Source organism: Geotrypetes seraphini, chromosome 1 (genome assembly GCF_902459505.1).
Source record: "Geotrypetes seraphini chromosome 1, aGeoSer1.1, whole genome shotgun sequence".
In the NCBI taxonomy this organism is placed as follows: Eukaryota; Metazoa; Chordata; class Amphibia; order Gymnophiona; family Dermophiidae; genus Geotrypetes; species Geotrypetes seraphini.
This window is the reverse complement of record NC_047084.1, coordinates 181,999,187-182,022,610: the sequence shown is the minus strand read 5'-3', so window position 1 is coordinate 182,022,610 and position 23,424 is coordinate 181,999,187. Positions and strand designations below refer to the sequence as shown.

General features: G+C 40.7%; 1 protein-coding gene across 1 annotated transcript in view; it reads right to left on the bottom strand.

Annotated features, from left to right (window-relative positions):
* The window catches only part of GALNTL6 (polypeptide N-acetylgalactosaminyltransferase like 6), a 1,396,075-nt gene that overhangs the window by 268,215 nt on the left and 1,104,436 nt on the right, over window positions 1-23,424 (bottom strand). The window contains exon 6 of the mRNA XM_033942486.1: window positions 7,743-7,928. Coding sequence (XP_033798377.1) covers window positions 7,743-7,928 — 186 coding nt within the window. The remainder of the gene's footprint in view (window positions 1-7,742; window positions 7,929-23,424) is intronic.

Below are 23,424 nucleotides of genomic sequence, written 5' to 3'. Positions count from 1 at the left end.
ATGCTATGAGTGCTGGTGATGTGTGTACCTCAGTGGGGGAGGGGAAGACAGCATAAGGATGAAATTAGCAAATACTTGTAAAATGTTGTTAGTAAGCAATATTACTTGATTGTTGGTTTAATCATGTACTGATGATAAAAATGATTATGCTGCAGCCATAATTAAACCACTCTTCAAACTGATCTCATCATGTTGTCGCATTTCTATTCCAAGTTTGCATGATATATACAACTGCCTACTGTATATGTGATTGGCGTGGGGACGAATTGCTGACTTTTGTTTGTGGTGCCAATGTTTAATCTTGAAGAGTGTGACCTGCACAGAATGGTGGGATTGGCTCTGGCAGCCTTTTTGAGTGGGCAGGATGGACCATGTAGGTCTTTTTTTGCTATTATTTACTATCTGGACAATACACTTCCCCCTCTGTATTCGCGGTGGTTAGGGGCAGAGCCAGCCCGTAAATATTAAAAAACCACAAATAATATTCAGGCCGGTTCTGCCCCTAACCACCGCTTCCTCCAGCTATTTTAAGCTCTGAAGCCCCCCCTTAAGCCTTACCTGGTGGTCTAGCGGGTTTTCAGGCAGGAGCGATCTTCCCACACTCCTGCCCAGTGCAGATCGCTCACAGGAAATGGTTGCCTTGAGCTCCTGTAGTCTCTCGAGTCATTTCCTATGAGCAATCTGCATGGGGCAGGAGTATGGGAAGATCGTTCCTACCCCAAAAACCCGCTAGACCACCAGGTAAGGCTTAAAGGGGGGCTTACAGGGCTTAAAATAGCCCAAAAAATGAAAAAGCATTTTTTGTTTTAAAACCGCAAATAATCGAATCCGTAGATACGGAAACCGCGAATACAGAGGGGGAAGTGTATTCAGTATGTTGGTTTTTTTTAGGCATTGACAGTTGCAAGCTAAATAAGACCCAGATATTCAATACTGGGGCATGACTGGGGGACCAGAGAATTGGATAGATGGATTTGTATTTTAGCAAAGTCTTTGACACTGTTCCGTACAGGTGTCTAAAAAATAAACTGAGTGCCCTCAGTATGGGCCCCAAAGGGAGAGACTGGATCAGGAACTGGTTGAATGAAAGGCGATAGAGGGTAGTGGTCAATGGAGATTGCTCTGAGGAAAGAGATGTTACCAGTGGTGTGCTTCATGGTTTGATTCTTGAGCCTGTTCTTTTTAACCTTTTTGTTAGCAATATTGCTGAAGGGTTGTCTGGTAAGATTTGCCTCTTTACAGATGATGCTAAAACTTGTAATAGAGTAGAAAACCTTGATGGTTTGAATAACATGAGGAAGGATCTAGCAATGCTTGAGGAATGGTCTGGAATTTGGCAGTTAAGATTTAATACTAAGAAATGCAAGGCCAAATAGTTTGAAAAGTTGATGGTGAAAGATAGAAAGATGCTTGTGTGTATAAGGAGAGGAATGACCAGTAGGGAAAAGGAGTTGTTGAAGCCCATGTATAAGACACCAATGAGACCTCATTTAGAATATTGTGTACAATTCTGGAGACGGTACCTTCAAAGAGATTTGAACAGGATGGAATCTGTCCAGAAGAAGGCAGCAAAAATGGTTGTTGGTCTATGTCATAAGCATATGGGGACATACTTAAAGATCTCAATATGTATACTTTGGAGGAAAGGTGGGAGAGATGAGATTATATGATAGAAATTCTTAAATACCTACATGGCATAAATATACATAAGGCAAGTCTCTTTCAATTGAAAAAAAACTCTGGAATGAGGAGGCATAGGATGAAGGTGAAAGAAGCTAGATTCAGAAAATACTTTTTCATGGAAAGGGTGGTGAATGCTTGGAATGGCCTCCCAATGGAGGTTGTGGAGACAAAATGTGTGTCTGAATTCAAGAAAACTTAGGCCAAGTACGTTGAATCTCTAAAGGTGAGGAGAAGATAGTGCATGGCATAGTTAGGCCATATGGACTTTATCTGCCTTCATTTTTCTATGTTCTATATTTCTGTGACTAGACATGCCTTGGCTGCTGAAGCTTATGTGGGTCCTGGTTGATATTCAGTTAGGGTGTGCATAATACACTTATTCAAGTCCTAGCTCAATACTGGGCAGGATGCACATAAGGCGATCTTTTATTTCCCCACCCTGATTCTAATATCCCAACAAGAGGCCCACACAATATGACCTAACTCTCACATACAAATGGACTCTTCTCCCACACTGCCCTTAAAAGAATATCCTCCTGAGTTCCCTAAAGAGAAGCCCCCTCCACACACATCCCAGAAAATCCCTTTGGGTCTACGCTGACAGCTCTGGCTCCAGATGAAAAAGGCCATCATGACCTCTAGCTGAATCCTTATTACATGATAGATTCTTATTGTTGAAGGGGTTGGAAGGGGTTGGGTGGTCATAGCTGCAGAAATGGGAGGATTCAATTCCAGGCAGTCAATTATGGTAGGGTAGAATAAGGATTAAATGCTGTAGGATGCAATTGGAGAGGTGTATTGCTTGTGTTCAATCCTGCCTCAAACAGAGGTGAGAGCTTGGCATCACTCTTGCTGGAGAATGCCTTTATTTCAATTATATTTCATGTTATTCGTTGCTTTTAGTGGAAGAAAAACTTGGTTGTCTCAATCCATCCTTCTTTTTCTGGAGCCATATTGTAACCCTAGTTGTAGTTATTGCAAATTATGGTAATGTTATATTTTGATGGTTCAAATAAAGTTGCGACCAATGTATTGCCAAAAAGTTGTTTCAAGTTTATTACAGTATGATATACTGCTTTAAATACCAAAGCGGTTTACATCATACAAATTTTTTTAAAACACAAAAAGAGAATAATTAGAAACAGGGGGCAGGACATAGGGACACAAAAATTCAATTGATAAAACATGGAACAGGAGGGAAATGGGAAGGGTTACAATTCTTAAAATTAAATGAGGACGTAATGGACAGAACAATATGGAAAAGGAAAAGATTCAGTGTTACCTATAGTAACAAGTAAAAAAAATTGTTACTTTTACTTGTAAAGAAGAACAGGATAACATTTTGTACTTTTACTAAAGTAATAATTTCACCAATTTTTACTACTTTACCTAGTTACATCTGATACTTGCAGAAAAGTTAAAAAGTAAAAGCAGAAGCAAAATATAGATGTCAGTTCCTCAGTACATCAAATCGAATAACAAAACCTGGAACAGGGTTTTGCTATTGCAAACCTCATCATGAAAACCATGGATCATTTCATTTAAATGTTGTTGTTGAGAAGGGTTGCCTGTGTATGTTGACCTGGTTAATGGTCTCCAGCCAAACAGAATAGTGATGAGTTGGATCACTTTGAAGAGGAGATGAAGCTGAAGCTGATAGCAATTCATAGTTCTCTGCTACAACAGATTGCTGGTCATCCCAAGAAAAATTTTACTTTGGGGTGACTGTCAATTGGATTGATAGTCTTTAGAGAGGAAGCCTGTTTGTTTGGCCCCAAGACTGAAGGGTTCCCACACATTTGATGTTCTTGAAGATATTCAGAGTTTGCCATTAAATGAAAAATTGTTAGAACTACAGACAATGATTCCAACTTTGTGAAAGCTAGCATGAAGATGATAATGAAGATGAAGATGCAAGTGATGAATTAGACCACACCCTTTCTAATGTAGATTATAGCAACAGTGATGATGGTAAGGTATTCTTCGCTACATGGAAGTCATGTACTGAGATTCCCTTGATCAATATCTGTAGATCCAGTTAAAAGACATCAGTATATTGCACCCTGGCCTGATTTGAAGGAACATTTTACTCAGACTGAGCAATCCACTTTCTGCTAGTGCAATTGTTGAATACCTTTTTAGCTGTGCTGGTTTAATAATGACTCATAAGCACACTTGCATAAGTGACAGTTATTTTTAAAATTTAGTTTAACTAAAAGCAAAGTGGATTGAATTGTAGAACAACAAAATTGTTGGGCTAGAGCATTAAAAATAGTGGCATTCATTGTAGTTACAATACTTTTACTCAAAAGATACGAGTTATTTTTACTCAAAAAATACAAGGGTGGTTTGAAAAGTTTGGTAAAAAAGCAAGTCAAACAACATAGTTTCCATCAATGGCTATACATGTGGAGGGGCATAATCGAAAAGAATTTCTAAGTCAGTTTTCATCTATGCCGCAAGTCGTCCAAAGTAAAAAACAGCCTAGGACACATTTTCGAAAAATACGTCCACAATTTTTTTTGTTTCGAAAATCATCTAACTATATGTCCTGCTGATCTGATCTTCCAAGCCGCTAAATCGTCTATCTTTATACCACATTTTCGTCCAACTTTTCGTCCAAGTCAAAAATGCCTAGAATAAGCCCTGTTGGACGTGGGAGGGGTCTGCAAAGTGATGGACTGAACACCCAGACATGGCACCTAAATAGTGGGATACCTTACAGGGCACTGCTGTGAACTTCACAAAAAGGGTGCCATGTTTTCTCCTCACTACAGCTCCCTTATAGGTCATGGTGAGCCCCCAAACCACCTCCAGAATCCCCTAGACCCACTTATCTACCACCCTAATAGCCCTTATGGCTGCAGGAGCCACTTATATGCCAGTAAAAAAGGGTTTTGGGGTGTATAGAGGAGTACATATGTTTAAGTATCAATGCAGTGATTACAGGGGCATATGGGCATGGATCCTCCTCTCCATGAGTCCCTAACCCACCCCCAAGACGGCTTAAGCCGCCTCTGAGCTGGACGACTAGGCTTTCCTATGCCAGGCTGCCAGGTGATGATAGTCTGGAGGCTGAATTTTAAAGGTGTGATTATGATTTTTATGGGGTGGGGGGGGGTCGGTGATCACTGGGGTAGTGTGTGGGGGGTCTGTATTATGTGTTTGCAGTGCTTATCTGGTGACTTTAGGTGAGTTTTTGTGACTTAGACCATGTTTTAAATGGTCTAAGTCACAACGTCCAAGTTCCGTTTAGGCTCTGTTGTAAAACTTTCGGTTATACATGCTGTATGACTAAGTCTAAGCCTGCCCACGTCCCACCCAAATCCCGCCCTCGACACTGTTCCTGAAACACCCCGTTTAGCTATGGTCGTTCAGCGGTACTATGAAGGCCTAGGTTGTTTAGAAATATGTCCAAAACCCTGTTTGATTATCAGCACTTGGACGTCTTTCGTGTATGATCGTCCAAGTGCCGACTTAGGCCGCTTTTTGGACGTTTTTCTCTTTCAATTAGGAGCCCCTTATCTCCCCTTTTACAAAACTGTAGTGCAATTTTTAGCGCTGGCCACAAAGGTAACAGCTCTGATGCTCATAGAATTCCTATGAGTGTCGGAGCTGTTACTGCTGTGGCTTGCTCTAAAAACCACACTAAGATTTTGTAAAAGGGGGTGGGAGGGTGGGTTTAGTCCAGTGAGTTTCCAGTTTTTTTTTCATATGGTAGGAAAAATAGCTTATGAAAATACTGGAAACTTGCTGGACTAATTCTATAGCCCTTGATGGAGACTGCGTTGTTTAACTTGCTTTTTTTACCACACTTTTCAAATCTCCCTCGTATTAGGCAATAACTTTTTAACTTTTATTTAAGCACATTTTTAAATTAATTTTCACTATACTTAAGTATTTAAAAATACATGCATTTTTACTTAAATTCTTTGATGAAGTACTTTGAATAATACTGTATTTATTTCAGGTTGGTTGTATAGTATGCCTGAATACAGTGTGAGTACCAAGGTTATCATAATTTAAAAAAGATCACCACATCAATTACATGATATGTATGTCTGACATTTATGTCAGACCAGCTATTACTATCTGTTAAAGTAGTGTTTCCCAAGTCGATCCAGGAGTACCTCCTTTCCAGTCAGGTATTCATGATATCCATACTGAATATGCATGATAGAGATTTGCATATAATAGAGGCAGTGTATGCAAATCAATTTCATGCATATTCATTGTTGATGTCCTGCTGTCATCTGAAACTAAACAAGTCCAAGACTGAGATACTCCTCTTTCCTCCTAAACCTTCTGCTCCACTTCCTCCGATCTCCATCTTTGTAAATAATACTGACATCGTTCCAGTCTCCTCTGCTCGAAACCTTGTAGTTGTCTTCAATTTCGACCTCTCATTTTCTACGCACATCCAAACAAACTGCCAAGCCTGTCATTTCTATCTCTAAAATTTGCCCCTTCCTCTCTGAGCCCAGTACCCGGACCCTTGTCCACACTCTCATAACCTCACGCTTACTGCAATCTACTTCTAACTGGTCTCTCGCAGTGCCGCCTCTCCCCCCCCTGCAATCTGTGCAAAACTCTGCTGCACATTTCATCTTCTACCAACCTCGCTATACTCATGTCACCCCCTCTTCTTTTAAATCACTTTACTGGCTCCCTATTCACTATCACATACAGTTCAAGCTCCTATTGCTGACCTACAAGTGTGCTCATTCTGCTGCCCCTCAATCTCTCTCCTCTCTTCTTTCTCCTTATACACCTCCCAGAGAACTCCGTTCCTCAGATGAGCCGCTTTTAGCTATACCCTTCTCCTCCACTGCCAATTTCAGACTTCGTTCCTTTCATCTAGCTGCCCACTATGCCTGGAATAAATTACCCGAGTTTGTCCGCCAAGCCTCTTCCTTTACCTTGTTTAAAAGCAGACTGAAAACCTACCTTTTTGATATAGCCTTCAATCCATAACTCTACTCCCCACTGCCCATCAACCCCTAACCATATCCATAGCATCCTGTTTGTCTTGTCTGTTTAGACTGTAAGATCTTTCGAGCAGGGACTGTCTTTGTGACTCTGTACAGTGCTGTGTACAGCGCTATAGAAATAATTAATAGTAGTAGTACTAAATATCCTGAAAACCTGACTTACAATAGGGTACTTCAGGACTGACTTGGGAAACACTGTGGTTACAGAATAACTGGGCTGTTTGCATGCCAAAAATGATGTTGTTCTTGAAGTGACTTCCCTTGCACTAAGCCAACCTTACAAGAGCAGAAATGTCAGAGCAATTTACTGGTATGACTACATGATTATGATACTGCAAAAAAGCAGTCATTTACAAGATGTCAAATTTTCAGCGTATCACTTGGAAAGTGCAAGTATTTCTAATAGTAGAACAGATTTTTTTAAATGTACAGCTGCTGATATTCATACGAGGGGGTGATGAAAAGTTCTTACTCAACCAACCAACTTCCTAAATTCTGAGCATTATTTTGCCACTGTAGCTGAAAAGAGTGTTTCTCTTATTTCATTATGTGCCAATTTGTAGAGACAAAATTCTATGTTTTGATATTGTTTCAGATCATTGATTGGGCTGAGAACTTTTCAGCACCCCCCTTTTAGTGTGAGGAGTTTCAGTGTCTGGTCTGAGATTGTGATGCCATAATGCCTCATTCCACCAATAAGAACTAACCTCATCAGTGATGTCACAATGGCTTGATTGTCCTATACTTGGCTCACTTTTATTACATACAAGGGGTGCTGAAAAGTTCTCACCCAACCAACCAAACAACTTCCTAAATTTTTCCACTGTAGCTGAAAAGAGTGTTATCTTATTTTGTTAAGTGCCAGTTTACAGAAATAAAACTCTATGTTTTGACATTGTTTCAGATCATTGATTGAACTATATCCACGTCATTCTCTTGGTTGGGCTGAGAGCTTTTCAGCACCCCCTTGTATAAAGGTTTTCTGATCTGGTACAGGCTAGTTTTGCTAGAACTGACTGTATGCCACAAGTATTGTGAATGGAATATCTTCTTTTAACAATTACTTACTTAGCAAGGGAGGCAGCCAGTTCCCATTGACCTCACAATGCGAGTCTAGAAAGGTCAAGACTTCTCCTTTTGCCACAGATGCTCCCAGCAGTCGGGTCCGAATGAGCCCTTCTCGTTTCTTAGTGCGCATAATCCTAACTTTGGAAAAACGAGCCATGTATTCTTCTAGCTTTTCTTTCAAGTGTTCTGGAAAAAGTAAGAACAAAGGAGTTATGAGGCAGTTACACTGGGTCAAATGATGGAGAGATAGATGGAAAATAATTTAAATATTATATTTGTTACAATAATTAAAGTAGAAGCAAAATGGAGTCTGTGAGAACTGAATATATTGGTCCCTCTAGACCAGTGGTCTCAAACTCGCAGCCCGCCAGGTACTATTTTGAGGTCCTTGGTATGTTTATCATAATTACAAAAGTAAAATAAAACAGTTTCTTGATCATATGTCTCTTTAGCTATAAATTACAATATTATTATTAAGACTTAGCCAAAAGGAAAGATTTATAAACTATAAAGAGTTTTACCTCATGCAAAATTGTCATTTCTTTAATGACATTAACTATTTTTTTCTGAGGCTCTCCAAGTACCTACAAATCCAAAATGTGGCCCTGCAAAGGGTTTGAGTTTGAGACCACTGCTCTAGACATTGGAACGGGGGTGTCACAGATGCCATGACTCCCCTATAATTTGTATAGTACCTTGTTTAAAAATTTTTTGCACGTCAGTAGCTGACTTCTCTTTAGTACTAATCAATAAACCACTTCAATTCACCCACTATTTTTTATATCATTTAAATAAAACCCCATAGTAACAACACATTTTTTAGGTTTATATACCATAATTAAATTAAAGAAGTAACACTTTTAAATAAGATATATACTTAAACCCTCAGTTAGTTTTTAGTTTTAGTTTTGGTATTAAAGAAACATAAACGGGATGGTTAGGAAGGAGGTTTTGAAGTAAATGATTATATCACATGCATTCAGGATGAAGACTTGAAATAACATCCATGTTATAAGAGGTCTCTTTATTGAAAGCAATGCATTTTCTATGATACTTCAACCTCTTAATTTATGTACTGGGGGTGAGTTTGTTGTTACTATGTGGTTTTATTTAAATGATAAAAAAATAGTGGGTGAATTGAAGAGGTTTATTGATTAGTACTAAAGAGAAGTCAGCTATTGACGTGCAAAAAAATTCTTAAACAAGGTACTATACAAATTATCCTTTATACCCCCTTTCTTTTGATCAATGATACTTTGTGGGTTAGATAACAGAAAGTGATCCGTTTGTTGTTGTCTGAATTTCTGCTATTCTGTCAAAGGCACACAACTCTGAGCACTGTTTATAGAATAGCACTCAGGGCCCGATACTTGTCGTGCCACCGAAAGTTACACAGTGTTAGGCATCCTACTGCCACCTAACTTTTGGTAATACACAACGCAGTTTAAAACCAATTGAAAGGTGATTAAAATAATAGCTACCTCTTAGTGGCCTCCTTGACCAGCGCCTATCTCCGTACAGCTAGCAGCACATAGCTGAAGCCTGGAAGGGGGCATGGTTAAGGGCGTTATCGGACTTCAGCGTCACTAAGTGCTGCTGGCCGCAATTCTGACGTGATCCTAGGCACCGAAAATGTAGGCCTGTGAAACCCTGGCCCACATTTCCAGTGCCTAGGGTCCCGTCAAGGTGATTGACATGTGGCAGGTGCCCATTTTGTAAGCGCCTGCCTTGGCAGGCAGCACTTTCAGAATCAGCCCCTCAGTGCTTATTTTTTTGGGCACCCTCTATAATCTATATGCCTGTAAATGCTGAGATAACTGGCACTTACATATGTATTTGCACTTTGTACTACTCCATAAAAGAGTGCTTAAGTTCATTGGCATGTAACGTCAAGGGGGCACACACATGGGTGGTGCTTGGGTGGGACATGAGAGTACTGTAAGTTACACGCATGATCTGTAGCACTGAGGCATACTCACTTATGCCTGCCATTGACCCGGCATCAGTGAGCGCATCTATAATGGTATCTCTGTACCCAGATGCCATTATCGAACTGGTGTTTGGTGCTCCGCACTGTGGTGCCTACAATGTGATGCCCAGTTATAGGCTTGCCCCCTTTAATTCTTCTACATTTTCTGCTACAGGAAAATCTTCAGACGTGATTCATGAACTATGACGCTTTTGTTTTCTTTAAACATAAAAGGAAGTCTCTAGCATTATAGATTTTCAGCGGGATTGCTGGCAGGTTGTCATCCATATACAGTCACAGACAAAAGAACTGAGCAACATTGATCAGTTCTCTGGTAGATCAAAGGCTTAAAGTCAGATGAACATTTCGGCAGGTGGCTCAACAAACAATATCCTTCCTCCAATGGACTTTCTATTCCTTTCTGGTCTCTATTAACTGTACAAGGAGTGGCACAATCAGTGCAAAATTAACTATTAAATCAATATAACTAAATGGTTTCGGGGGGAAAAATTGAAATGGCAAATAGACACAAATACTGTAGACTACCAGCTTGAAGCAAATTAATGATAACCTGTTAATAATATTGTGCTGTAGCTCCAGCAATATGGCAGATAGCTTCCATACTATTCATCGAATCATTTACTGTGATTACAATTAGTCACGAAACATTAAGTTTAGCATTTCTTTACACAATGGCAAAAGGCCACTGAAGCAATCCAGTTTATGAATTCTTGTGCTGAGAAAACTTAGCACTATGAAAAAAAAATCATGCACTACATCCAGTTTATAAGAGTAAATATTTATTATTTTGAGAAATCTGTATTTTGTGATTAAAGGATAAAGAAGTGTTTTGATCACATTTCATAAAAAGCCATTTCTATCTGGATTTCAAGAACTGAGTTTTGCTAGGATTTGTGATCCTGGATCTCTGTTTGGCCAAACAGATAAATCCTGATCCTGATTGAATGGCACCCCAACCAGGCAAACAAGTGCTATTTAAAAAAAAAAAAATAAAAAAAAAATCAGGTCAAATGTATATGTACATATGTCTTTAGCTGCTAAATTTTTTGAGGTTGGGGTAAGAGTGAGTACAAAGTTATATGTGTATTGGTGATGGGTAAATAACAGATTCAATTTAAAACAGTTATGAAATCCACTTAGATTTTCAGCAGCAGCAAATATATACAACTAGTCTTGAAGCCCGTTACATTAACGGGTGCTAGAATATATGTCTGTATGTCTTTCTTTCTCTCTCCCTCCCACTGTCTCTCTCTCTCCCTGGACCCCTTTCTCTGTCTTTCTCTCCCTCTCCCTGCCCCTGTGTCTTTCTTTCTTCCTTTCTTTCTGACTCCCTCCCTCCTGCTGTCTGTCTGTCATTTTTTCCCTGCATTTCCCCATGCAGCAGTAACAGCATTTCTCTCCCCCCCCCCCCCCACTTCCCTGTGCAGCAGCGGTATTTCCCTTCCCCTCCAGGTCCTTGTGTAGCAGTAGCAGCATTTTCCCCCACCCCCCTTCCCTACTCTTACCACGATGTAGTCTGCTCCTTTTGGCCCCTCCCCCTTCCTTTCACGCGGTCTAGCCTGCTCCAAGGGCCCCCCTTCCCTTAATGCATTCCTCACAGGCAGGCTCAGCTTCTCCCTGCACATTATCTTTTTTTAAATTGTGTTGCCCTCCGTCGCGTGACTGGCTGCCTGCCTTGTCCCGTTGAACAGCACGTGGCTTTAGTCTTTTTTGTCGGCGCTTCCCTGCCCGCCCCGCAGTCTGGCCTGCTCCGGGCAAATTTTTTTTTTAAGTTTTAAAGTTGTTGCGGCGGCTCCTCTCAATCCCCGCCAGCGTCGGAAGCCTTCTCCAACGCTGGTGTGTTTCATGAGAGGAGCCGACACCGCGATCTTTTGGAGAGCAGGGAGTCCAGTGCTGGCGGCCAGTCCTGCCGGCGAGTGTAAGTAGATTCTGGAGACTCGCGCATGCGCACTCCTGCGGCCACGGACCTACATCTTGCAGATCAGAGATCATGGAAGCACGCAGGTATGAGTGCGCATGCGCAGCTAGGGTTTTATTATATAGGATAACTTGAAAAAGATTTTGTTATGTCACTGAAAGATGGCACATAGCTTTCTACTACTAATTATTACATTTACTTAATGAAATGTAAACTGCGTAGATGCTTCTGCCAATGTGGTATATCAAACATTAAATAAACTTGGAAACTTAAGAACTTTAAAATACCTCCACTCCAGTGGTTTCCTATGGGGATTCTCTGTTTCATTTAGGGCTGCTTCTGCTGGAACTGGGAATGAGGGTGGACCAGAAAAGGAGAACGACATGCTTCACACTCTCTGCTATCTGCTCTGTGTATGTGGTGCTCTTGGACTTTCTACCAGTATCTCTTCTGCCTCTTTTAACAGCACATTAGATAATAACAACTGATTTGAATCTATCAGAACCAGCTGCACACAAAGTTCGTCTTGGACTCATGGTCATTCCTTTGACTTATGATCTATGAACACACTTAAATATTTGGTTGGCCCATTTATTTACATCAATTGATAATGCTTTCTTGACTTATTCATTTTGCCTGTGGGATATTGTTTAAGTTGAAAACAAATGAACAACTATACTATACTCGTATAAGTGACAGACTCTATAAATGAAGCAATGAGATAATATGTATGTGTAAGCAACAGTGGCATAGCTAAGGTATGTGAAACCCGAGGTCAATCATTTTTAATACCCCTCCTAATATAAAGAGAGATTGGAGGAGCATCCCCTAGGAGCTGCACCTGGGGCAGACCACCCCCTGCCCCTCTCTGCCCCCTCCTCGGCACGCCACTGCCTGAGGAAGGGGATTTGGTCTCCAAAGGTTAGTTAAAAAATGTATTAAAATTAGTTCAATAAAAAGTTTACCTTATTTCCATTTTCTATTTATAAATGTTTATCAATACAGCTACAATACTACTATATTCTAAATCAATTTTTTTAAAAGAATCTTTGTTCTACCTTTTGTCATCTTTGGGTTCTGCTTTCCTCGTCTTCTCTTCATTCTCCATTCCATTCAGCATCCATCCTCTTTCTCTGTCCCTTCCATTTTTCACTTTCTGTCTCTATTCCCTCCCCCATGCTCTGGCATTTCTCTCTTCTCCTTTCCTGACCTCCTTCCCATCCCATCTGCTTCTCTTTCCCTATGCCCTAGGATCTCTCTCCTCTCTTTTCCCTTCAACTCTCTCTTTCCCTCTATGCCATGGCATCTCCTTTCCTTCTTTCCTTTCCCTCCCTCCTTTCCTTCCGCATGGTCTGGTATCTCTTTTCCATTGCCTCACCTTCCCCTGGTCTTTCTCCCTCCCTCTCCCCAATTGGGTTCAGCATTTCTCTCCCCCTCCCCTCCTGTCCCTATGTCACCCTGCAGTCGGCAGCACAATGTTTACAATTCGCTACTCTTGCCGGCGCCAGGCTTTCCTCTCTGCTGGGTCCTATCTTTGCAGAAATAGGAAGTAGGCAGGATCCAGCAGAGAGGAAGGCCCGTCGCTGACATGAGCAGCAAATTGTGAATGCTGCAGGGACAAAGTTCTTTATGCTGATGCTAGACCTTGGAGTTGTCAGAGCACTCCCTAATGGGCTGCACCCAGGGCAGACTGCCCTACCCTTGGTAAGCCACTGGTAAACAAAATCTAGCTTTATATCACACATTATACTGTATGCATCCTTTATATACGGTTTCCTTAAAAATCCGATGCCAAATGTTGATAATGTGAATAGAACAACTTTGTATTTTTGATAAAGGGACAAAGAGCTTCTCATAACACCAGGGGAGTGTGTGGCGCAGTGGTTAAAGCTACAGCCTCAGCACCCTGGGGTTGTGGGTTCAAACCCATGCTGCTCCTTGTGACCCTGGGCAAGTCACTTAATCCCCCCATTGCCCCAGGTACATTAGGTAGATTGTGAGCCCGCCGGGACAGATAGGGAAAAATGCTTGAGTACCTGAATAAATTCATGTAAAACCGTTCTGAACTCCCCTGGGAGAACGGTATAGAAAAAAAAAAAAAATTGATTAATTCAGACTGTGCTGGGTTGAAAACTACAGCAATATAACTGACATTGGGAATGTTGTTGCAAGGCTAGTTTATTAAGAGATAAACTAGCAACCTGTTTCCTGACCTTCAATGGGAAGAAGACAAAAAGAAACATGCAGCTTAGGTACATAGGTTAAGGCTCCAAAGACTCACAGGGCAAAATGGTACTCTTTTTCAGGTTTAAAGCACATTTATTGGCCTCTGAAATTTCTAAATACTAGGAACACTTTCCTGGGTCCCAGCAGTCCTTTTGAATCCCTGAGGACCAGTCCTGATACTCTGAGGTGGTACCACAAATCAGGCTATCTTCTGAGCCATTCAATGGCTTAGCAAACATCATTCACTTTGATCAAACAAACCCTGCTTCAAGCTCTTATCAATCCTTAGCTCAACTTTGCAGGGAGTTACTTATATCTTGCTTTACCCGTAAACTGCATATATTCCTGCTGTGGTGACGCGTGAGAAATGTTTTTCAAGAAATCTCTTTATACAGCACCATGTAAAACATTTTTTTTAAAATTGGTTTTAACATATTTACTCAAGAATAATCTTGCTCCGTAAATACAGAAAGAAAAACTAGAATAATCTAGTCTTTAAAGAAAAAAAAAATTTCATTCTAATACAAAAACACTTGCAACATAATTTTCTACCTCAGACCACAAAGAGAGGTATTGAGGTTCCAGGAAAAAGAGAGGAGCATCTTTTTTTAACACTAAATTCTTAAATAAAACCATATATAGCATAATGAAGGGTCTCACAATTTCCATGGCTGATATACTAATCAACTAATGTCCCAATTTCTTCAAATCTAGAAATGATCTTAATTGCTCCGGCAAATAGAATGCATATTTTAACCCATGATATTTAATAAGGCATTTATAAGGATATGCCAATAAAAATGTAGCACCCAATGATAATGTTTCAATCCTCTTTGCTAGGAATAATTTTCTTCGTTCCTGCGTAGAGAGCGTAACATCAGGAAACATCCAGATCTTTTTGCTGTAGAATAATGTTTGGGACTAACAGAAACACATTTTAAATATGGCATTAACATCTTGTTCAAAAACAAGTGACACCAACAAAGTCACTCTTTCCATTGATTCAGACAAGCTAGTTTCAAGTAGCGCTGAAATATTATTCAATTCCGTTGGACCAACCTCTGGATTAATACCGGATTCTTTTTTTTCTTAGGGAGATAGTAGATTTTATTTACTGGTGGAATAGATTCCATAGGAAATTTCAAAACATCAATCAAGTATTTTTTTAAACAGATCTAGAAGGGTCATGAGCAGAGATTTAGGAAAATTAAGTAAACATATATTCATTCTACGATTAAAGTTTTCAATATGCTCTATTCTCCTATGTACTGTAATTTTATCTTTTACCAATCCTGTAGTCAAAATTGGATGATTCTCGACATTGTCCTTCACTTTTTTTATTTCCTTTGTGAAATCTTCTTGTATGTCTTCCATCTTCTTGCCCAAAGCGTCTACGGCTGTTACTAAGCGGGAAACTTCCATTGAAGATTTGTGGACAGTGGTGTTTAGCATTTGGAAAGCCTGCCAAATGATCTCCAATGTCACCACTTCAGTTCTTGATGGCTGGGAAGATTTTTATAGCAGTAGCTCCCAGCATTTTAATTTCCCGTAGCTTCTACCTCTCGTAATTGGGTAACTCCCGCGAGAACAGCTTCGCCAGGATCCCTCTGCCCATGAGTGGGATAGGGCATGGCGGCAGTAGAGCCATCGGAGGGGAAAGAGATGTCTCAAAGTCTAGTTCCCCGGTTACTCCACCCGCCGGGGAAACAGCAGACTGCCCTCCGATTGTAGCATGGGACCCAGGGAGAACAGTGAACTCCCGAATGGAGCATTGCGCTAGGGAGGACATTCTGGCCATCGAAGGATCTGGATGGATGCTTCCCTTTCATTTAATATGAGGCATAAAGGCAAACAAGGTAAAAGAAATGCAGCTTTACGGCGTTCAGTCATTAACACTGTCAACCAATCGCCGCCATTTTGGAATCCCAGCACCATGTAAAAATTAAATGGCCCACTGGCACAAACTGGAGGTTTCCCTATGGTCCAAGGCCTGAAAACCCCCTCAGTCTTGATGCAGGGCTAAATGATTTAAGTTCCCTCATCCTTGAAGCCTTGTTTCTTTAAAAAAAAGTCCCCCCTACACAGCCTACCTGACCTGTGTCTTGGTACGTGGTGCCTATCGGCACCTAGTGATGCCAAAGGCAGACAGTGCACATGGTTAGATGCAGTGTCGGCCTTAGGCTGTGATTCACGAAGGACCCTAGGTGCCGGAAATCTTAGCTTGTGAAATCCTGGCCTATATTTCTGGCTCCTAGGTCCTTGAAAGGTACTGGTATACCCAATTCTTTATACGGCGCCTATCGGTGATTGACACTCAGCAGGTGCCCGTTTGCTAGGTGTCTGCCACAGCAGGCACCACATATAGAGTCAGCCCCAAAGGGCATACATTTCACAAGGAGCCACTTAGTTTTAGGTGGCAAGAAGGAACATAAATGCAGTATTCTAGTAATGTGTATAAATTACCTCTAATGGAATAACAACTAGTAGAAAAGACATGCATGCTTTGATGGTGTGTACTTTGCATATGGGTCCCTCATTGATCACAGTGGCGGTTCGACAGCAGAGATCAAGCATCAGTTAGCACTGGGGTGTGCAACCATGGTGAACATAGACCAAATATGGAAGTGCAAGGATGTCTCAGTCACCATCAAACAAAGACTGGTCACTTTCATTGTGTTCACAATTGTGACATATGGCTGTGAGACACGGACACTCATGAAAACAGATAGATGAAAAAATTGACGCCTTCAAGCTGTGGTGCTGGAGAAGACTTCTACGAATCCCATGGACAACTAGGATCACCAACAAAGATGTTCTGAAAAAAAGTGACAGGATTACACCTGTACTCGAGCTAGAATCCATTATAAATTATTTTGTATATTGTTCAAAACTCACTTTGGGAGAAATCCAGATTATATACCTCAACTTTTTAAATTCTCCAAAGAGTCAACATTGAATTTAAGGCAAAACCATACCTTTCATTTTCCTGATGTTAAAAATATAAAATACACCAGAATTTTCAATTCAAACTGTAAAAAACTCTACCTAGTAGAATCAATCAACAAATTAAGAGTTTCAAAAAAGATCTAAAGATCTATCTGTTTGAAGAATTTGCACTTAAAAAGATATAACTTTAAGATGACCTGTTCATAATGTTGTATTAGCTCATTTATTTTTGGTAAACCGCTGTGAACATCCATGAGGTCTTTATCTGCCATCATGTTTCTCTGTTTCTACTTTGCTTTCTAGAATAGGCTCCAGATTTATTTATTTATTCAATTTTCTATACCGTTCTCTCAAGGGAGCTCAGAATGGTTTACATGTATTTATTCAGGTACTCAAGCATTTCTCCCTGTCTGTCCTGGTGGGCTCACAATCTATCTAATGTACCTGGAGCAATGGGGGGATTAAGTGACTTGCCCAGGATCACAGGGAGCAATGCGGATTTGAACCCACAACCCCAGGGTACTGAGGCTGTAGTTTTAACCACTGTGCCACACTCTCATAGTTCCTAAAAAAATAGGCACCCTTTATAGATTTGCCCTCCATATACTCCTTTTGACTGTAGGCCATAACTATTTGACTTTTCTCCGGGGAACTAGGAAGTCTGCTCATTCTTGTACTTTTGATTGTTATCTGGTCTGGATTGCTTTGTTGTTGTAGGGTGAATATCGTTCTCGGCCTCATGGTATTGCTCATCTTAGAACACAGTCTCACTGAGCTACACTACTGTTTCACTACTCAATAGGTGTCCGTTAAAATTGTCAGGATAAGTGGTGCTCCTGCCATAACTAAGAGAGAGCTGATATAAAGGCTATTGAAGCAGAAGGACTGGCAGGAAGTAGCACTAAAAGGCTTCAATTGTTCCAGAAATGAAGCGCAAACAAGTAAGGTTTTGCATTAAGGATGAACTTTTAAAGTGGGATTATTTTTAAAAATGATCTATTGTTTAACTTACAGTTTACCAGTTTGGTTTGATTGCTCTTATTTGAATTTCTATAAGATAACGCTTGATGCATAAATCTGTTCTTCTTTGCACTGCTTCTTGAATCGACAGTACAATTTACTAAATTTATAGATCATCCGGGAGTGCTGTTGGGAAAATTGTTGTGATTTCATAAACAGACATTGTAACTTTACTACTGTAACCCCGCCCACTCTGGCCCAAGCGCTGCAGCTCCTTTTTTTCAATAAATCTATAGTGGTATACAAGTGGCCAGTTAAACACTCAGACAGAGAAGGCGGGAGTTCAGTTCAATAACACTAGCCACTCCTAAATTTTTTTTTTTTTTTTTTACATTATTAATTTTCAAACCTTCAATAGTGCAATACAACAAATGTAACTTATAATTATACAATAAAGGCACATTCAACTTACACATGTTCATAATCAACCATTTTCCCCCCACCCACCCAATGATTATTCAATAAAACACAAAAATATATTACCGCAAAAACCTTACCCCATTCAAAATACTGATATATTCCCATCCACCCCAAGTGTAAATATTTAAAAATCAATTTATAGCAGAAATAACCCCACCTCTCCCACCCTGCCCTGGATATGTACCAAAATAACAAACATTGACTCACATTCAATAATCAACTATAATGAGGTAACATATGATATCAATGGGCCCCATATCAATTTAGATATATTACCATGCCTCAAATTCTCAGCATTCATCCTTTCACATCTATAATTAGAGCAAAGATTTGCCCACCAGAATGAAAAATTTAAACGATCACAGTTCTTCCAGTTTTGGGTGATCATCTGGATGGCTATCCCAGTCTCCTTTTGAGCTAAAACCGCTAGCGCACCTTTGTAAAAGGAGCCCTAAATGTAAAAACCAATGAATTGCCAGTAGATCCAATAATACCATACAAAAACATTTGGAAAATATCTCTGAGAAAATACTTCTCATGGGTTGATCTTAAAAGCTGGGTGCACTTGGTAATTAAATTGCAAACAGTCCATGTACTGACCCCACTTTCATAAAAAAATCACATTAGTGTGGACACAAAAGGGGAGTCGGTACATGGACTGTTTGCAATTTATTTACCAAGTGCACCCTCTTAAACAATTGCACTTTACATAAATGTATATATACCCAATGAAGCTTTTTGATATCTAGGCAAGATTAAAAATCACAAGAGATATGATGTATGGAGCAAACTCATGTAAGTACTGATTTTATAAGTACCATGTTTGAGATAACGTCTCAGGTTAAACTGCTTTTGGTCATTTGGTGCAGTTACCCAGTACTGAATTCTCTTAAAATCATTTTATATCCTTGCATTTTTGTACAATCATCATTGGTTTTTGGTGAAGTGTACTTTGCGATTTTTATGTGCTTCTTTTTAAGATCGGCCCACAAGAAATATTTTCTCAGAGATATTTTCTGTCTATTTTGTATATCACATCTGAATAGGGAGCCACGAGAGCTTGTCTTGATGGACGAGCAGTTAGGAAGAGGGGGGTGGGGGGAAGATAGTTAGGGATTGGGCGATGGGTTTTCCTGCCAGGAGGAATTAAGGGGATTAGAGAGTACGGGGCTGGGATGCGAGCGCGAGACCTTACCGCCGGGACCTTGGAGGACCCGGTTCTTTCTAGGTTCTCCAGGGTGGCTTTTTCCCGCCCACAGTTCTGATGGTGCTAGTGGCTTGGGATGGCGGTTCTCCCGAGCTACTGGTTGCTGGGGCTCATCTGGCGATGAGCGGTGGGCCAGCAGGGAGCTGTGCCTTGGGGTCAGGTAAATGGGGCATGTGGGACATGCCAACCCTCGGACTCTTACTGATGTGGCTGGATCGGCAGCCACATAATACTGGATCCAGATAGTTCAGGAGGAGCTTTTGTTAAATTATGTTAAAATCTAAATGAAAATGTGTTGATGTGGTTAATTTGGTTGTTCAATAAACAGAGCTGTGGCTATATCACCATGTTGTCTGTGTAGTGACTTGATTAGGGTATGGAGATATGGGGGTTAAGGATGGGAGACAGATCCCGCTGTTAATCTCCTTTTCACTTAGCAACATTAGTACTTTGTTGATAAAGTTTGAAAAAAAAAAAAATTTTAAGTGAATATCCCCTTTTATGTCATTGGATCTTCAGAAAAATCTAATATTTGGCCATCAATTACTTAAAGGGGGGTCAGGATATGCAGAGTTGAATCGACCTTGACCTTCAGCATACTTTTTGCAATGTTCCCTTCATGAACACATAAACACAATAATATGTATCTTAACCCCAACCCCCCAATAGGCCAGATTAGCCTTAGGAAATAAATAAACACTTATCATTCACTGTCAAATTAAAAAAAAAAAAAGCATCATGTTCAGAAGAAACTCTCCAAAGAAAATTATAATATGATGAGCAAACTAGCACATAAAATGAAATGATATGGCTTTTAAATCTCCAGGAGACAACACACTCAAGCCATTTATTATCAGCGGAATCCACTCAGGCCATTTTCTCTGTGACACTAAAACACTGAAGTAGGACAACTTCATTTATATGCTACACTATTACATAAATTTGCCTTTCAGGACAGGCCAGAGGGAGAAGTCAGTATTTAAATTCTCTGAGCGGTAAGAGGCATATCTTGGATATAAGAAAAGACAGCACTTCTGTCAGTAAAAATAGTTGGAAGCAACCTAATTTGTAATTTAAAAAGAAAATAGATCATTGTTTCCTCCACAAAGTTGACCAATAGTACCCCCCCTTTTTTTTTTTTTTACAAAACTGTAGCGTGGTTTTTAGCATTGGGCCGCAGCGGTAACAGCTTTGACACTCATAGAATTCCTATGAGCCTCGGAGATGTTACTGCCATGGCCAGCGCTAAAAACCGCGCTATGGGGGGAGGGGGGGTTGGTAAGTGAGATAGTAAAACCATATGTCAGATACATGCTAGGCCTCTATCAGGGCACGGGCAGGTTCAGAATGCGATAAAGAAAGAACCATTTAAAATTTGTGTCATAAATCTTCCGGAGTTCATAAATAGGCTTCTTATTCCGTATATTCCCCAAAGATCCCTTCAATCTATTTCCCAGAACTTGCTCACTATTCCATCATTGCAGTGGCGTACCTAGCATAAGTGACACCCGGGGCCCATAATTTTTTGACACCCCTTCCCTCCTTTACAAAACTTCCTGCTTTGTACTTTAAAAAAAACCCTGTTAGTCCAGTTAGCACTTCTTAATCCCCACCCCCCCAATCGCTTTGTACTTAACCCCCCCCCCTAGTTAATCCAGGTCCAGCATGTTTTCACCCTTCTCTCCTGTCCAGTCCAATGCCGTCAAGCTGAAAAAAACTGCCGGCCTCGGCAGTGGTTCTGTGACGTTGCTCACGGCTCCCCTTCCTGCTTTCCATCTGTTGCGGTCCACCTGGGCAGAAATAGGAAGTTGTGTCATTGAGAAAGACCAGGCAGACACGGAAAGCAGGAAAGGGCACTGTGGGTAACTTCACTGAATCACTGCCGAGGCTGGCAGTTTTTTCAGCTTGTCAGCAGCGGACCGGACAGGAGAGAAGGGTGAGAACAGGAAAGGAGAGAAGGGTGAGAGCCTTGGGGCCAGACCATGAGAAGGGGAAGTTCCTGAACCATGATTCCAAGGCTGGGAACACCCCCCTCATGCTTGCACTTGGGGCGGTCCGCCCCCCTCACCCTGCCCTTGGTACGCCACTGCATCATTGAGATACGTCAATACGAGACGAACAAATATTTTCTCGGTTATAGCACCCTCGCTCTGGAACTCTGTACCGATTTGTTTATGGGAAGAAACTCACTTAACTCACTTTAAGACTGAACTAAAAGCCTTCCTTTTTAAGGACACATTTGGTCTATAACCGTCCTATTAAGGATGCTGCCTCTTTTAATTTCTATACCAATACAATTTCATTCCCAATCCTTTCGTGCTTTTCTATTTTGTTCTTTCCTATCAATATTGTAGTTCTAATCCTTTCCTTCTGTTCCTATTTGTCTGTTTTGTCAAACTTGTCTTGATTTTTAAAAATAATTATTTTGGTTTGTTTTAACTTGTATTTTAGATTCCATTATTACCAGATATACACCGCTTAGAAGTCTTATTAGAAGTCTGATTTTTAATAAACTTGATGAAAGAGCTGGATACTTAACGCCAGGGGCATGTGCGGCTTTTAGCACTGAATATCCAGGATGCCACCAACTTGGAAATTAACTGGACACTGACCAATATTCAGACCAGTGGCTGGTTAACTCTGCACATAAAGTTAGGACAGCAAAACAGCTGTGTTGCCTCTATGCAATTAATGAGCGGGTGAGTGGATTGAAAATTACCACCAGCTGGCTAAGTTAATGTTTCACCCTAACTCTATCTCAGGCCTGTCCTTAACCGGGGGTGGGGGGGGGGGGGGGGGTGGGGGGGGGGGTGGGGAGGGGGGGATGGTGGGTGAGCAGACATATTCAGCAGCACTAACCGTATAAATTGTATATGGTCTAATTCTATATATGGTGCTCAAATTTGCATGTGGAAATTTGGGCATATGCCCAATTTCCTCATGTAATTTAATTGAATAACAAGGCAATTAGAGCTAATTGGGTGCTAATAATCAATTATGGGTGCTAATTAAAATCAATACATACATTTTTTAAGCGCCAGGATCAACACATAAATTTTATGCACAGAGTGCCCCATTCTTGGAATGTACGCACAGCTTTGTAGAATAAGGGAGATCGACACTTAGGGTTCCTTTTACAAAGGTGCGCTAGTGGTTTTAGTGCGGGCTTAGCGCACGCTAAAGTGCCGTGCGCGCTACCCGCTACCGCCTCCTTTTAAGCAGCAGCAATTTTTCAGCTAGCGCGCGCTCTAGCGTGCGCTAATCTTGTGCTTGCGCTAAAAACGCTAGCGCACCTTTGTAAAAGGAGCCCTGAATTTAGGCCTGAGAATTTGCACCAGGTTTTGTTTGGTATAAATCCTTGTGTTTAAAACTGGGTGTGGATCTGTTCTATAAACCACGCCCAACTCTAAGCATCGTTTAGAGAATAGTGCTTTGCATGAAATTTTATTGACACTGATTTTTTTGGCATCATATATAGAATTTTGACCTTAGTGACAGACTTAAAATTCACAATATGTATACTCTGGAAAAAAGGAGGGAGGGAGGAGATATGATAGAGACATTTAAATATCTTTGTAGCATAAATGCGTAGGAGGCAAGTCTCTCAGGTGATTGGAGACACTGGAATGAGGAAGCATAGGATCAAGAGGACAGACTAAGGAATAATCTAAGGAAATACTACTTCATGGAAAGAGGGATGGATGCATAGGATGGACTCCCAATGGAGTTGGGTGAAGGAGAGCGTTGTGTCCGAATTCCAGAAAGCAAAGAACAAGCACAGAGGATCTCTAGGGGAGAGAAAAGATTAGTAGCGCTTAGAAGTTAGATGGGCAGACTGGACAGTCCAAATGTTTTTTATCTGCCGTCATTTCCCCAGTTTCTTTGTTTTCTCTGTTAATTATAAAACAATTTCATCTGAAGAATTAGGAGGTACTTTCTAAGTAGTTAATTCCTG